This window comes from Ictidomys tridecemlineatus, chromosome 15 (assembly GCF_052094955.1).
Source record: "Ictidomys tridecemlineatus isolate mIctTri1 chromosome 15, mIctTri1.hap1, whole genome shotgun sequence".
NCBI lineage: Eukaryota > Metazoa > Chordata > Mammalia > Rodentia > Sciuridae > Ictidomys > Ictidomys tridecemlineatus.
The window spans coordinates 50,025,930-50,041,175 of NC_135491.1; the positions used below are offsets into that span (position 1 = coordinate 50,025,930).

At 40.7% G+C, this 15,246-nt stretch overlaps 1 protein-coding gene across 9 annotated transcripts in view; it reads right to left on the reverse strand.

The window, feature by feature from the left end:
• Positions 1-15,246, reverse strand: part of Wdr59 (WD repeat domain 59) — a 78,093-nt gene that overhangs the window by 18,728 nt on the left and 44,119 nt on the right. For 8 of the 9 annotated variants that reach the window (XR_013430986.1, XM_078032667.1, XM_078032670.1 and 5 more), the window contains 7 exons: positions 15,035-15,159; positions 12,898-13,062; positions 10,767-10,862; positions 10,449-10,605; positions 9,876-9,945; positions 5,325-5,478; positions 643-699 (listed from right to left, as the gene is read on the reverse strand). Coding sequence is in view for 8 of the 9 variants with exons in the window: in XM_078032667.1 (XP_077888793.1) it covers positions 643-699; positions 5,325-5,478; positions 9,876-9,945; positions 10,449-10,605; positions 10,767-10,862; positions 12,898-13,062; positions 15,035-15,159 (824 nt within the window). In the remaining variant the exon portion in view is untranslated. The remainder of the gene's footprint in view (positions 1-642; positions 700-5,324; positions 5,479-9,875; positions 9,946-10,448; positions 10,606-10,766; positions 10,863-12,897; positions 13,063-15,034; positions 15,160-15,246) is intronic. The other variant, XM_078032668.1, reaches the window with a different exon arrangement.

The following is a 15,246-nucleotide window of genomic DNA, read 5'->3' on the forward strand; positions in this document are numbered from 1 at the left end:
ACTGAAACATGAAGGGAATGGGTGAGGAAGACAGAAGAGGGGAGATGGCCAATAGGATGAGCCAGAAAGGAAGAAGGGGAGGGGACATCTGCAGTAGAGGTTTTAATGTTAATGTAAAATACTGAGGCTAAGGGAAAAATTTATTCCAGATAATTCCTGAAGGATAAAACTAGCTTATGTATCCTGCCAATGAAGCAGGTGGGAAACTTTCCCTCTTAGAACCAGACTGAGACTATGAAAATAGAGACTTAATGGCAGAAGCCTCTTATATCTTCCTCTGCTCCCCACATGCCAAAGGTAGGCTTTTGAAAGCTCCATGGAATTAGACAAAAGCTCCAAGTGAAATCAGGGGAGCTAAAGTCCTTTAATCAGGGTTCCTCCCAAGAACCCAGTATTGCTTCATTTGCAAAGGACTCCAGTCGTGACCTGGAACGGTGTTCAGCCACTGGAAACACTGAACTGAACCAGAAGGCAGTCCTCAGTGCCTGACTCCCCAGAGTGAAGGGCTCACTTCTGCTGGTCCCGAAAACCAGCCAGCCTGTCATTTCAGGTTCCTCAAAGCCAGGCAGGTGGCATTTTATTCTTGGGCCTTTGGGTAGAGACAGGATTAGTTAAGGAGAGCATTTGCACAGCGCACAGTACCGGGAAGTCGTTAATTGCTTGTATGGACCAACGTCGCCGGGCAGAGCGAGGAGACATCTGTGCGTGAAAACGTTACACCCAGGAGGAGGGAAGAAAAACACCAAGAAAATTAAAAGGGAAAAATATAGAATAAAATGAAAGCTTCCCACACATCTGATGGATTAAAAGGTATATATACTGCAAAACCGGAATTGGAATGACGAACACTTGTGAACCTCAGCACAGCAGGTTTTGGATTTCCTCGCCTCCCCCCACGCCTTCACCTTCCAAGCCCACCTTTGGTTTCATCCATCTTCAGTCACATTTCAGGCCTACGGAGGCTAGTGTCAACTCTGACAAAGAAACTACGAGAAGGTCCGAGGTAGGAAGGACTAAGGTCATAGTGCCAGGGAGGAACAGGAGAAGATTCTTCCCCTCTGACAGGTGAGAAGGAGAATGTGTTCAGAGTATATTCTCATTCCCCAAATGGAAGACATTCTCCATAACCAATTTGGGGGAGGGTGTGATTGGGGGAAAGGAGGGAAATGGGTGTCATGACACAGGGACTGCAGGACTATTTTCAGAGCAAGGTCAGGGAGAAGGGAGAGCCCTGGAGAACTGAGGGGAAGGTGGGGAACTAAGCTGAGGAGGAACATTCTTGCTAACAAGAGCACCTGAGCATGGAACTGGGAGCAAATGACACTGATTATGGAGATCTCTAGTTACTCTGCTAACTGAAAGACCTCCCCAGTTATTTATATCAGAGCTATTTTGGTAACATAAACCGAAACAAAGATGAGAGGCTGAGAATTTTTTTTTTTAAATGTCTGTAGGGCAACCTAATGTTTACCTTAAGTTCTGGGCCTTCTGATTTATTCTAAGCATGCATGACATTTTATCAGCGATTAACAGCTGGTCTACTTGCCAACTTCATTCATGTTAGCATCTCTGTGCTTTCTGAATTCCTATGAAATTTGAGAGGTATTTAGGTCTCTTAACATTTTTAAGTTTTTAGGAGCAATCCTTGGAATTCCATCTGGAGAACACTGGGGGAATATACAATCCAACCTAAGTAGGTCAGGTTGAAAACACAAGAGAAGCAAACAGTCGTTTCTAAATGGCTCTATAAATATCTTTTGCAATCTCAAAAACACCCTGTAGCCAGGTGTGGTGGCACATGTCTGTATCCCAGCAGCTCAGGAGGCTGAGGCAGGAGGATTGAAAGTTCAAAGCCAGCCTCAGCAACTTAGTAAGGCCTTAAGTAACTCATTGAGACTCTGTGTCTAAATAAAATATAAAACAGGGCTAGGGATGTGGCTCAGTGGTTAAGTGCCCCTGGATTTGCTCCCCAAGCATACAGAGGCTAATGTCAACACAACTCTGACCAAAAAACTACTCTCTCCACCAAAAAAAAACCCTGTAATTCCTTCATTTCTAGGTCATAAAATTGGCTTTTTTTTTTTTTTTTTTTTGAGATGGAGGTTTCGCCTTGTTGCTGAGGCTAGTCTTAAACTTTTGGTCCTCCTGTCTCAGCCTCCTAAGTAGCTGGGATAATAGGCATATGCCACCATGCCTGGAGCAGGCATATTCTACTCCTTCATTCTCCTTCATTTATTTTATTTTATTTTTTTAGTATCAGGGATTGAATTTAGGGGCACTCACCCACTGAGCCACATCCCCAGCCCTATTTTGTATTTTATTTAGAGATGACAAGGTCTCATTGAGTTGTTTAGCACCTCACTTTTCCTGGAAGTGGCTTTGAACTCACAATCCTGCCTCAGCCTCCTGAGCGGCTGGGATTACAGGCGTGTGCCACCACACCAGGCCATTCTCCTTCATTTAAAACTCTTGTGGTAGAGATCTAAAAGGGAATAAAAGTATGCAGGAGAAAAAATGGGGCACCAAAATATGTGGTAAACCGAAAAGTTTCCAGGACAAAACAATAAAGTGATACTATTTGACAGGTGAAACTAGACTCCTTTGGACTAGAAAATGACCCTCAAGATGCAAGGGCCTCTGGTAGGAAGACAAAGCCGCCTGTGTAGGACACTGTGGAGTATTCCACTGCTTTAATCCCGGCTCTGACCTATTTAAATAGGATGGACATAAACAAGTGTTGAGAGCCACAGCCTAAAGGGCCCCAGCAAACTTCCAGCTGCCAGCTGATGATTGGCTCACAGCCGCCCCCAGCAAACTTCTAGCTGCCAACTGATTGGCTCCTCTGCGGTGATGCTCATTGGGCTGTTTCCCAGCCCTTTCAGACCACGGAGCTGCTCATTGGGGGCCTTTTTTTGGCTCGGCCCACGCGATCCAGCTAATCTGCCTCAAGAGCAGGAGGAGTGGGGGAGGTTGAGAGGCTTGTGGGAAGCCGGTGGTGGCAGTTGGGCTCTGAGGGTTTTCCTGAAGAGCTGTGTGGTGCGGTGTGTGTGTTCTAAAGAAAAAAAAGTCCCCCAGTGAGCAGTTCCAACTTCTGAAAGGGCAGGGAAACAGCCCAATGAGCATCACCGCAGAGGAGCCAATCAGTTGGCAGCTAGAAGTTTGCTGGGGCCGCTGTGAGCCAATCATCAGCTGGCAGCTGGAAGTTTGCTGCCAGCTGTAAGTTTGCTGGGGCCCCTTCAGCTGTGGCTCTCAATTAACAAGCTTCAAGGAAGGTAAGTTTATTTCAAATTCAACACAAAATAATGACTTACTCATTCTTGCCTTCTTAAGCTAATACGTTGAACCACACAAAACTATTCTTTAGATCCAAAATGATCAAATATCAGCAATTTCAAATGATTTACCCTAATAATGATTACACATCATCCATTACAATGTGTTTCCCCTCCCCAGGGCCTCTGAGGGTCTTAAGATGTTCTATTACATGCTTAAGATCTGTGAACTTTTCTATATAATATTTTATACATCAGAATAAAAATTTCCTGTGAGATTATAATCATAACAACCTCCCATTTTAAATGGTCACTACTTAAAATAAAACCTAAATACCACTAACTATGTCAAACAAGGGTACTATAATGGCCCATCTTCTGTGGAGAAGCTGCACAGTACGAACTCCCCCAAACTGAAATATCACGTTCCATCCTCTATCCCCAGCAGATACTATCTGCTAGTTTGCAGATGCTTTGGTCCCTCTTTATGATAGTGGTGGAGTAAAAAGGGCCAGAGCATTGTAAACAGTAATGTAGGCTTTACCACTACTTCTGCAGGAGGAGAGGTCCCATCTGGGAACAGAGGCTTTCAACACTATCACAAAGTCAAAAGTGCTAGTCACTCTGCTCTGCCCAATCCCAGCCCAAGCATGGTAACACATGGCATAAACTGAGAGGAATTCAGAATCGCCCTGACTAAAAGGTCTCCTCGACCTGGCCCTGATGTCAAAAAAAATTCTCACCTAAGGACTGGTGGGTATAGCTCAGTGGGAGAATGCTTGCTTTGCATGTAGGAGGCTGGGTTTGATCCCTAGCACTACAAAAATAAATAAGAGTCACATTTAGTTAACCATGAGTTTATATGGCTTGTATGGCAATAAAATGTCTCTTTCTAAGCAATTTATCAAATCATCTATCCAATTACATGCTAACTTGTAAAAAAAGAGCTAAGAATTTTTAATGTAAAGAGCTGGGGGAAGACATAGTTTGGAAGATGTTCCAGGGAAGTCTGTGCCAGCCAGGAGCTGTGTGGAAGGGGACTGTAGAAAGCTAGACAGGAGGCAACAGAAAGTCATTTTCCCTATTTAACTGAGTGGTTTACCTAAGACTAGTCAGATCAGTTGCTGCCATTTGTTTCAGTCACAAGTAACCCTGAGACTAGTTAAAGGCAGAGCTGGTCAGGCTAGCAGTACAAGACAACGGTGGACAGTATCCTGCAACTGGAGTGAAGGCACTTCTAATACGTGATAGAAATTCATTTGTTTTTATATTTAAAATCATTAAATTTTTTTAAAAAGCAAATTTTAGTTAGAGACAATTCACTATTTCTCATTTTAGTGGGGGAAAACAACAAAGAATTCCTAAGCGCTGAGTTTATGCAGTAGCTCAGTGATAACTCTTTACCACATCATGTCATCAACTAAAGCCTGTCATGCCAGACTTTCAATCTGACAACCCCAAAAGAGTTCTTTTAATCAATTATTCCAAAGTTCTGCCACCATTCTCTCCACTGTTGTTACCCAAGGTTCTTGCCAGCACAAGAAGAACTGCTTTCAGGACAGTGAGTTCCTTAAGAACTCCAGAACATAAGGATAAGATCAGGTGGATTTTGTATAAACCAATGTATTCCATTGGGAACTTAAATGTATTTTTAGCAGAAGAACCTTTTAGAGATGAACTTTAAAACTCTTACAACTGTGAAATTCCCACTATGTCAGATTCCAAGCCTTCAGAACATCCCTTAATCTGTTGACAAACATCAGAATACCAACAAAGACTGGAAGCTTAATTATTCTAACTGAAATAATAGGGATCAACTCAATGAATGGGGAATCCAAGGACTGGGTTAGATAGGGAGTGAAGAACACGGACTGTAAGTACATTGGCCCCTCCCTCCACCTCACAGTCAACGGAAAGGAGCAAAGCAATGGCCTTTGAACAAACTATGAGAGTGACAGCTATAAAGGGACTACTATCTTAGCTGCGGTGGGCAGGCAAACAGAACAATCCAGGAGAAGGGGAAGAAACAAAGGCCATGGCTCTGGCACTTACCCGCTCCTTGTAGTAGAAGGAGCTGATGGAAACCTGCTCTTTCTCGCTGCGTGTAGGGCTCCCGCTATATAAGCGAAGGTTCCCAGGGGCCTCTGTGCGGATCTTCATTGGTGCAATCAAGCCAGTATGATAAGCAGACAAGGCGGAGAGAGATCTGCAGTTGACAATGAGAATTATCTACATTGGTTGTTTTTTTTCCCCCATATTTGTAAGTAGTGCTATGCACAGCACTTGCTGAAACCAAGAGGGAAAGACATGGGAAGAAAAAGGAAAATTCCAAAAAAACAAAAGAACCAAGCAAAACTTTTAGAGCTGAAAATGCTTTGTCTGCACAAGCACAGGATATTCCCATGATTGTATACACAAAAAACTCAAAGCTTTAAATAACTAGAATTAATTAGTAAATTTAGATTCGAGATCAATTTATTAAAAATATACTGTATTTCCATATATTAAAAACATCTAGAAAATAAACAATTTTTAAAATTTTACTTACAATAGCATCAAAACACAACAAATACCTAGGAACAAACCTAGTTTTTAAAAAATGTGCATTAGAAATGTGAAGCATCAGGCATCACAATACCAGACCTTAAACTACAGGGCAATAGTAACAAAAATGGCATGGTACTGGCACCAAAACAGACATGAAGACCAATAGTACAGAATAGAGAACACAGAGACAAACCCACATAAATATGGTTATCTCATACTAGACAAAGGTGCCAAAAACATACATTGGAGAAAAGATAGCCTCTTCAACAAACTGAAATCCATATGCAGCAAAATGAAATTAAACTTCTATGTCTCACCTTGCACAAAATTCAACTCAAAGTGGATCAAGGACCTAGGAATTAGACTAGAAACCCTGCTCCTAATAGAAGAAAAAATAGTCCCAAATCTTCATCATGTCAGATTAGGTCTCGACTTCCTTTAACAAGACTCCTAAAGCACAAGAAGTAAAATTAAGAATCAATAAATGGGATGGATTCAAACTAAAAAGCTTCTTTCCAGCAAAAGAAACAATCAATGATGTGAAAATCAGTGATGTGAAAAGACAGCCTACAGAGTGGGAGAACACTTTTACCACACACACACATCAGATAGAGCACTAATCTCCAGGATATATAAATAACTCAGAAGACAATACCAAAAATCAAACAATCCAATCAATAAATAGGCTAAGGAACTGAACAGACACTCTCAGAAGAAAATATACAAGGGATCAACAAATATATGAAAAAGTGTTCAATATCTTTAGTAATTAGAGAAATGCAAATAAAAACTACTCTAAGATTTCATCTCACTCCAGTGAGAATGTCAGTTATCAAGAATACAAGCAATAATAAGTGTTGGTGAGAATGTGGGGAAAAAGGGACAATCATACATTGCTGGTGGGACTGCAAATTGGTGCAACCACTTCGGAAAGCAGTGTGGGGATTCCTCAGAAAACCTTGAATCCAATTTCCATTTGACCCAGCTATCCCACTCTTTGGTCTATACCCAAAGGACTTAAAATCAGCATACTATAGTTACACACCAATGTTTATAGCAGCTGAATTCACAATAGCTAAACTGTGGAACCAACCTAGATGCCCATCAATAGATGAATGGATAAAGAAACTGAGGTATATATACACAATGGAATATTATTCAGCATTAAAAGAGAATAAAATCATGGCATGCGCAGGTAAATGGATGGAGTTGGAGAATATCATGCTCAACGAAGTAAGCTAATCCCAGAAAACTAAAGGTCGAATGTTTTCTCTGATTAATGGATGCTGATCTATAATTGAGGGTGGGGGGCTTGGGAAGAATGGAGGAACTCTGAATTGGGCAAAGGGGAGGATGAGGATGGGTTATGAGGGTAGGAAAGATGGTGGAATGAGATGGAAATCATTATCCTAGGTACATGTATGACTACACGAATGGTACATCTCTACACCGTGAACAACCAAAGAATTGAAATGTTGTGTTCCATTTGTGTATGATGAATTGAAATGCACTCTGCTGTAATATGCACCTAAGTAGAACAAATAAAAAATAATAATTTTTTAAAAATATGTCAGTTTTCTCTAAACTCATCTAAAGAGTTAATACAATCCCAATCAAAATATAAGCAAGGTTCTGTTGTTGTTTTTTAAGAAACTAAGCTAATGTTATAATTTTGTGAAAATGTAAGAAGACCTATAATAACCAACAAAAAAACTAAACAAGAATAATAAACTTGGAGGACTCTTGCCATCGGGTGTGAAGACTCTATACAAAGCTATATCATGAGTATAGTGTTAGCATAAGGAGAGACAAAGTGACCACTGAAGGAAAAGACAGTCCAAAAACTGACCACAGATAGGTTGTCCGTTGATTTTCACCAAAGATATCAATACCAATTCAATGAAGAAAGCTTTATACAGGTAGTGCCAGAACAACCACTTCTCTCAACTGAACAAAACAAACTTTGACCCTTACCCATCATCCACACCAAAAAAATGAGAGATGGATCACAGATATTAAATAAGGAATTTAAAACTGTAAACTTTTCAAAAGAAAACAAGAGAAGGATATTTTGTGACCCTGGGGTAGGGAAATATTTTTTTGATGAAACACAAAAATCGCTAACAAAGTAAAAAAGTAATAACCTGGGCATCATCGAAATAGAACACTGCTATTCTTTGAAAACCATTAAGGAAGGAGAAAGACAAGCCACAGAGGAGGAAAAAAATCAATAAACACTTCCAGCAAAGGATCTGCAACCAAAATAGACAAGCACCACAAATAAATAAGAAATACAGTCAAGGGAAAAAGTGCGTGATACCTGAAGAGGCACCTGGCAAGAGAAGATGGTTAGTAAGTACATAAACACTGCTCGGCATCATTAGTTGTCATCATGGAAATGTAAATTAAAACCAGGAGGTAATATTTCATGCCCATCACAACCACTGAAGTTGAAGAGATTAGCAATGCAAAGTTTTAGAGAGATGGTAGAGCAATAAGCGCTCTGAACATCACTAATGTGAGGGCAAAATGACACAACCACTGTGCACCAACTTTCTGGTAATTTCTAATAAAATTAAACATACACCTATCTTATGATCAGCAATTCCACTCCTTGGGCATAGAAACTAATTCTTGTGTTCATAAAAAGGACAGTACATAATGGTCCCAAACTGGAAATACTCCAAATGTTCAAGAATAGGGGAACAACCTATATCATGTTCATAAAATCCAATTACTGACAGAAGCAACCATGTGGGTCAATTTTAGTATCACTAAGTCAAGCAACGTAAGCTAAGTAATTTTAGTATCACTAAGTTCAGCAGTTCACAGTGCGCGTCTACCTCAGTAATCTTTAGGAACAGACAAAACTCAACTATGATGATAGAAGCCAGGACAGTGGTTTCCTCTGGGCAACGAGAAACTGGGAAAAGGAATTGGGAATTTGAGGGGCAAGGACAATGCTTCACATCTTAATGTGTGTACTGATAATTATATTTCAATAAAGTACTGCTGGCTGAAAATGTTCCTATAGAACATGTGATCCAAAGTCCAGGTACAGATCTTCACTGAGTCCCTCTGAAAGGAGGTCACTTTTCTGGTCTAACCTTTCCAATATGGAATCTAATGTAAGGCAAGTTCCCTGGTTACTTAACCTCCAGTTCTTATGGGTCAAGAAGATCTCATCTGCCTGGATTAGTGTGGAGCCTGGCACTTTCCCAGTTCAGCAGAGGCATCTGTTCACACACTGCTTCGTGATTCTTCCTAACTGTTCTGAGCTAACGATAACTGTGTGTTCTGCGTTACCCTGGTCACTGCTCTGCAGAACCAGAAGTCTACTGTATGATCTTAAAGTTTAAAAAAACATTGGTCACAACAGGAAACATAGTCTGAGCACTCCCCATGTACTGGCAGTGTTTTCAAAGGCCTTAAAGGGACTTGCTAGTTTAGGCTCCAGAGAAAAGTGCTATCAGCATCTCCACAGGACCGCTGAAGAAACTAAAACAGTCTAGATAAGCTGCCTGAGCTCAGTGAACCACACAGGGATCCCCCTAGTTCATGGAAAAAGAAAGGAAGGGCTTTCAAACTTGAACCTAAAGCTTCTGCATTGTTTTGAGTTTTCCCAACATACTCCTTATATAACTTATTAAAATTACATGTATTTTGATAATGTTAGACATGGTGTATCCGTGTTGTGGGACTACAGATGATCTTTATGTTGTTTCTTTTTTTCACTTTAACAGTAAATCAAATACCAAAAATTTTAATATAATAATAAAGTAATAACAATAGGGAAAACATATATTAACAAAGGATTTGCCTTGTTTCGGCAATAGTTTTCATGAAGCTGCCCCTTCATGTAGTTTGGCAACCTTATAACAGAAATCTCAGCTTTTCTGCATTTAATGAACCACCATCTTTCTTGAATGAATCTTACAATGGGAGTTTACTGAAGAACTAAAACAAACTGTCCAAAGCCAGAGTCAGTGGTCCTTCCCATATTTCTGCCCACTTCTGGCCCCCTGGATATAGACCAAAAGCATCTTCTAGACTCACCTGGGAGTGGGTTCTGTTGGAGACACTGCTCGATGCATTGTCATGGGCCTTGTGAAATACACCAGGTAACCTGACAAAGGAGACAGCACATGTGCACGTCAGTGGGAAGTGCCAAGACAGGACTGGGCAATCTGTTTTTCTGTCTCAATATACCTGAGGGATAAGACAGATTTTTAAAAATTGCAAAGGCTAATGCTACAGTGACTCTGCATAGGCCCAAAGGTGAGAATCTCCAGGATCTAGGACAGATGGGATATATGTGGACTGGATCAAGTCTCCACAGATGCTTTACGTTCCCTATAGGGGACTTATCCTCTGTTAAGAATCAGGGCTCTAAACTAGACTCAAATCCAAGTTCATCAGAATGAAACAAATGAAGACTCCAATTCTGGTGGGATATACTCACAGAAACTAATGTGGCCTCATAGTATAAAATACTACTACAAAGAAGTTCTGAGTTCTTAGGAAATGAAAACAAAGAAGCCTTTTCTAAGGCAGATGTTCATATAGAATACATGACACTCTTGGCTGTATTCCCTTGAAATCTAGAATCAGCAAGTCACAGAGACCAACCTGCTCCACAGAACCTGGCCCCAGAAGTCCTAGGAAAGGGAATATTGGCATCCTGGTATGACCCATAGGCCGTGGTCACCCGTGCAAAAGTTGGCAAAGGTGGTGTGACGGAGTTTGGGAGCGCAAACGGGTTACTAGAAGCACTGTCTTCTTGGTTCTGAAATTTAAAAATCAACAAACTAAAAACCACAGCCTGTCTTAGAGCTGAGTTACAAAACAGGGGTATGACATTAGAAAGTCAGGGAGCCCAGGATTTTAGGAGAAGATATGAAACAAGACACCAAAGCCTAGGTCGATACACAATTTCATGTTTCCCACCACAAAAGACTCAAGGCAGGAGACGAGCTGGCGCAGGCAGGGCTCCAAACAGCTCTGGTTGCGTTTCACTTTTTGCAGGGAAGTGTCCTTCAGGATCTAGAAAAGGCCCAGAACACAGTCAAGAAGAGCATCCCATTTCTCCCGCTTGGCTTTACTCTACAAAGTGGGCAGAAGCATGATGGTTGCAGGACTGAGGCATGGTTAGGTCTAAGGTTTCCAGGGCAATGCACTTCTCTTCCTCAGCCCTCAAGGAGAAGGACTGGGTCCTGAGCCTCCTAGGGAAGCCTTTCCTTGGCCCAGGAGGCCGGCCACACACTGGTTCTAGCATGACAATAGCTATTTTTTCTTTCTAGTGAATTCAGGCTCTTTGATCTCTCCTGACCCCACCTCCTTCATGAGAAATCTCAGCACCTTGGAAGTGATACCCACTGGGCTGGACTAAAAATGGCTCTGAGAAAAAGAGCCAGGGAGGGAACAGATTTCTCCTCAGCAGAAATTATAATGTGTTTTATTTTTTTGTTCTTTAAAGTGATAAATCCTACTATTTTAAGATGCATGCCACAGATGTGAACTGACACCCACAATGAAGACAGGCCTATGAACTAGACCCATTGTTCCTACCACCTGAAATGTGCCTCGTCCAAATTCAGAGGCACTGTAAAACTCACAGCGAATGTTGGTACAGAAAAAAGTGTAAAATATCCCAATAAGTTGATATTGATTATATGATGATATGATAATAATTTGGATGTGCTAGATTAGATTAAAATATTATTAAAACTAATCCACTGCTTCTCTTAGTTTTTCTTGTGTGGCTATTGGAAAATTTTGAAATTACATGTGGCTTGCATTAACACTGCTATTAGCATTGAATTAGACCTTTAAATTTGACACTTCTCATTTTAAGCCTATCATTTTATACTGACACACATATATATGTATATATGTATATGTATATATGTATATGTATATATATGTGTGTCAGTATAAAATGATATATGTATATGTATATATATATGTACTTTTTTGGGTCCAAACTAGGCAATGAAATATTCAGAATCCAAGTTTAAAATGACAAATACCACAAAATCTGAATAATTAGCATTTCAGAGATCTTTAAGCCACTTAAAAAATGTCTGATTACATATGATACCACAATAGGATGGAACTATCAAATGCATATGATCCAAAATGGGTAAAGATAAGCAATGTTCAGGTCAGCGTGGGCTTATGAGGACACTTCAGTTCCTTCACTTGTCACACTGCTCATACTGAGGAATGTTTGCCATCACCTGACTCCTAGCACTTTCTGAGAGGTTCTGCCTGATTAGATCTCACTGACACATAGAGTTGAAGACCAACTGCCAGGCTGTGCCACCTGCAACCACATACCACTGTCCTTCACACACCCACCTTGCCTGTGCAGCTAGACAGTTTATCTCCAAGCTAACCCTGGTTCCTTCTATGGGATGGAAAATATTTTAATCTATACACATTATTTTAATTAATATTTTAATCTATACACATTATTTTCTGATTATCAAATATCTTAGATATTAAATATCTTAGCTTCAGAATGTCTTGCCTATTTCTAGATAAACAGAACTCCAGGGTTCTTAACCTAAGATTAGTGCATAGCTTTAGTGATCTCTGTGAGATTACATGCAATTCATATCCTAGTATTCAATATTTCTGAAGTTATATGCAAAATCTGTGCAAATTATTCTGAAGAAGGATCTATTGTCTTCATTAGACATCCAAAGGACATCCATGATTCAGAAAAGATTAAAAATCACTGCTCCAGGGACTGGGGTTGTAGCCCAGTGGTAGAACACTTGCTCAGCACATGGGAGGCAATGGATCTGAGCCTCAGCACCACATAAAATAAATAAATAAAATAAAAATACTGTGTTCATCTACAACTAAAAATATTTTTAAAAAAATCACTGCTCTAACATTGTCTACACAAAGTGATAGGCCAGTGTGTTGCTAATACCACAGCATGCAGGGGACAGACGGCTTCCAAATCTTTGAGTTCCATTTAACTTCACTACTCAGCACAGACACTGATGCACACAGCAGAGCACTTGTCTTACAAAAGCAAAGAAAATTTGGGAACCCAGATCCCCACCTTTAGCAGCTTAGCTTTCATGGTCGATGTGATGGTTGTGGGGTTAATAAACTGGAAGGAAGGGGCGGCATTATTGGGGTACTGAGCTGGGAACTTCACCAGCATCTTGACACGGTGGCTGCTGCAGTGCGCGGACACCGTGCAGCTCCTATCTGCAGCGTCCATCTGCAAGACACAGACCCACAACTTCTTAGCAGGAAAACTGCAAGGTTTTCTGATGTAAATGAACATTTATTTTTATTTCTTTTTTTCTTTTTTTCCTGCGGTGTGGGGATCAAACCCAGGGCCCTACACAAGCTAATCAGGCTCTCTTCCTACTACTGAGCTATACCCCCAGCAAGATGCAGTTAGATGTAAATAAGCTACCTGAATGTTCCACATTCCTGATAAAGGGAGACAGTCCACAAAGACAAATGAGTTTGGAAACAACCTGTTTTCAAAATAGATTTTAAAATCTTAGTAGTGCCTTAATGAATTCAAAGTATTTTTACTTAAAAAGCTTCAACCCAAAGCTTTGAGGTTAACTAAAGCTTGTTGGATTTACTTTGAGATGAGAAAATAAAGCAGGAAGAAGTTAAAATGAATAACCTGATTCAACACAGAAAGCACTCTGACCTGGGCATGATGACCACACCTGTAATCCCTGCTACTCAGGAGGCTAAGGCAGGAGAATTGCAAGTTCATGACCACCCTGGGCAACTTAGTGAGGCCTTGCCTCAAAATAAAAATTAAAAGGGCTGGGGATGTTGCTCAGTGGCAGAGTGCCTCAGTGGTAGGGTTCAATCCCCAGTATCACAAAACAAAACAAAACAGTATTTCTTAGAAAATCCATAGACATAGAGCAGATGAATGGCTGCCAGGGCTGGAGAGAGGGCCAATGGAGGTGACCGCTAATGGTTACAGGAAGTTTTTTTCAGGATGATGAAAATATTCTGGAAATAGACAGTGGTGAAAGGTTGCACAACTTTGTGACTACACTAAAAACCACTAATCGCATACTTTAAAAAGGCAAATTGTGGGATTGGGGTCGTGGCTCAGTGGCAGAGTGCTTGCCTACCAAGTGTGAGGCACTGGGTTCGATTCTCAGCACCGCATATAAATAAATAAAATAAAGGTCCATTGACAAAAAAAAAAAAAAAGGCAAATTGTGTGATATGTGAATTATATCTCAATAATTTTTAAGACGTACTCCTGAGGAAAAGTACCAAGACCTCCTTCTTAAACCAGATCACTAGGTTAGCCACACTGTTCTTCACTGGGCCAAAGGGAGTATATGAGTGGAGTTGATGGGGATGGCCAATTAATCAAACATCCTTTAGATCTGTTGATTTCTTGTGCTGCCAACTAAAGAAGGCAGCCGGAAAGCAGTGAAAAGAGCCAAATACATGGGAAATCTGGAGTTGGATTCCAACATTATATCTTCCCCCAAAAAGCTGCTGACCTTGGACAAATCATTCATCTCTGGTGTCTTGATTTCCTCATTTGTAAAGTGAGGCAAAACCACTCATTACAGAATGGTTTTAAAGGTCAAGTGAGATAATTATGTAACAACACATCTTTCTGCCTACAGAAAAACCAATCAAGCTTTAAAACTGCTTCCTGGATACTCAGTTCTCTGAAGCAAAGAGTTTCAATATCTGTCTAAAAGGAAAAGGGTAAATTGGTCCAAGTGCTAAGTAGTGAAGAGGTTTGCGTGGCCCTTTTACTCTGAATGTAAATCACCAAAGAAAGGACCAGCTTGTAAGAGAAGGGAATACAGCACAGCACAGCACTGCACAAAGGGCTGGGAGAGTCAGGAGGTTTGGCTTCCAAGGTCAGCTGTGCCCTTAACTTTCCAGTGACTCCTGGAGCAAGCACCCATGTATAGTAAAAGGAGGTACTTACTGGACCAACAGAGATGGTGCTAAGGTACATGACTTCTGCTCATTTTAGGAGAAAAGAACAGGATCAGAAAAAGAGTTTGTATTTGTGAAATATCTACATCTTTAGAAAACCCAGAAAATAAGCAAGGAGTAGAGAGTTTTAACTGTAAGAACAGAAAAGCTATTTGCCAGCTAAAATCATAGTTGAAATAGTTCCCACCCCCACAAACATCCATCAGCAAGCATGAGGCACTGTTCAGTAAGCTACAATTTACCTCTACATTGACATTCCGGATTTGCACGTTGATCAAGGAGAACTCCTGTTGTAGAGTCTGAGGCAGTCCCAGCTGATCTGACTTCCTCTCTTCCAGGAGACTGCTAGGGGGATCTTCCTTAACCACTGGCAGAAAAGATGGTCAATGTTGGAAAATATTTTTGATGAGTAGGTTCTGGAGTATTTACTGTACAATTTGTGGTCCCTCCCCTC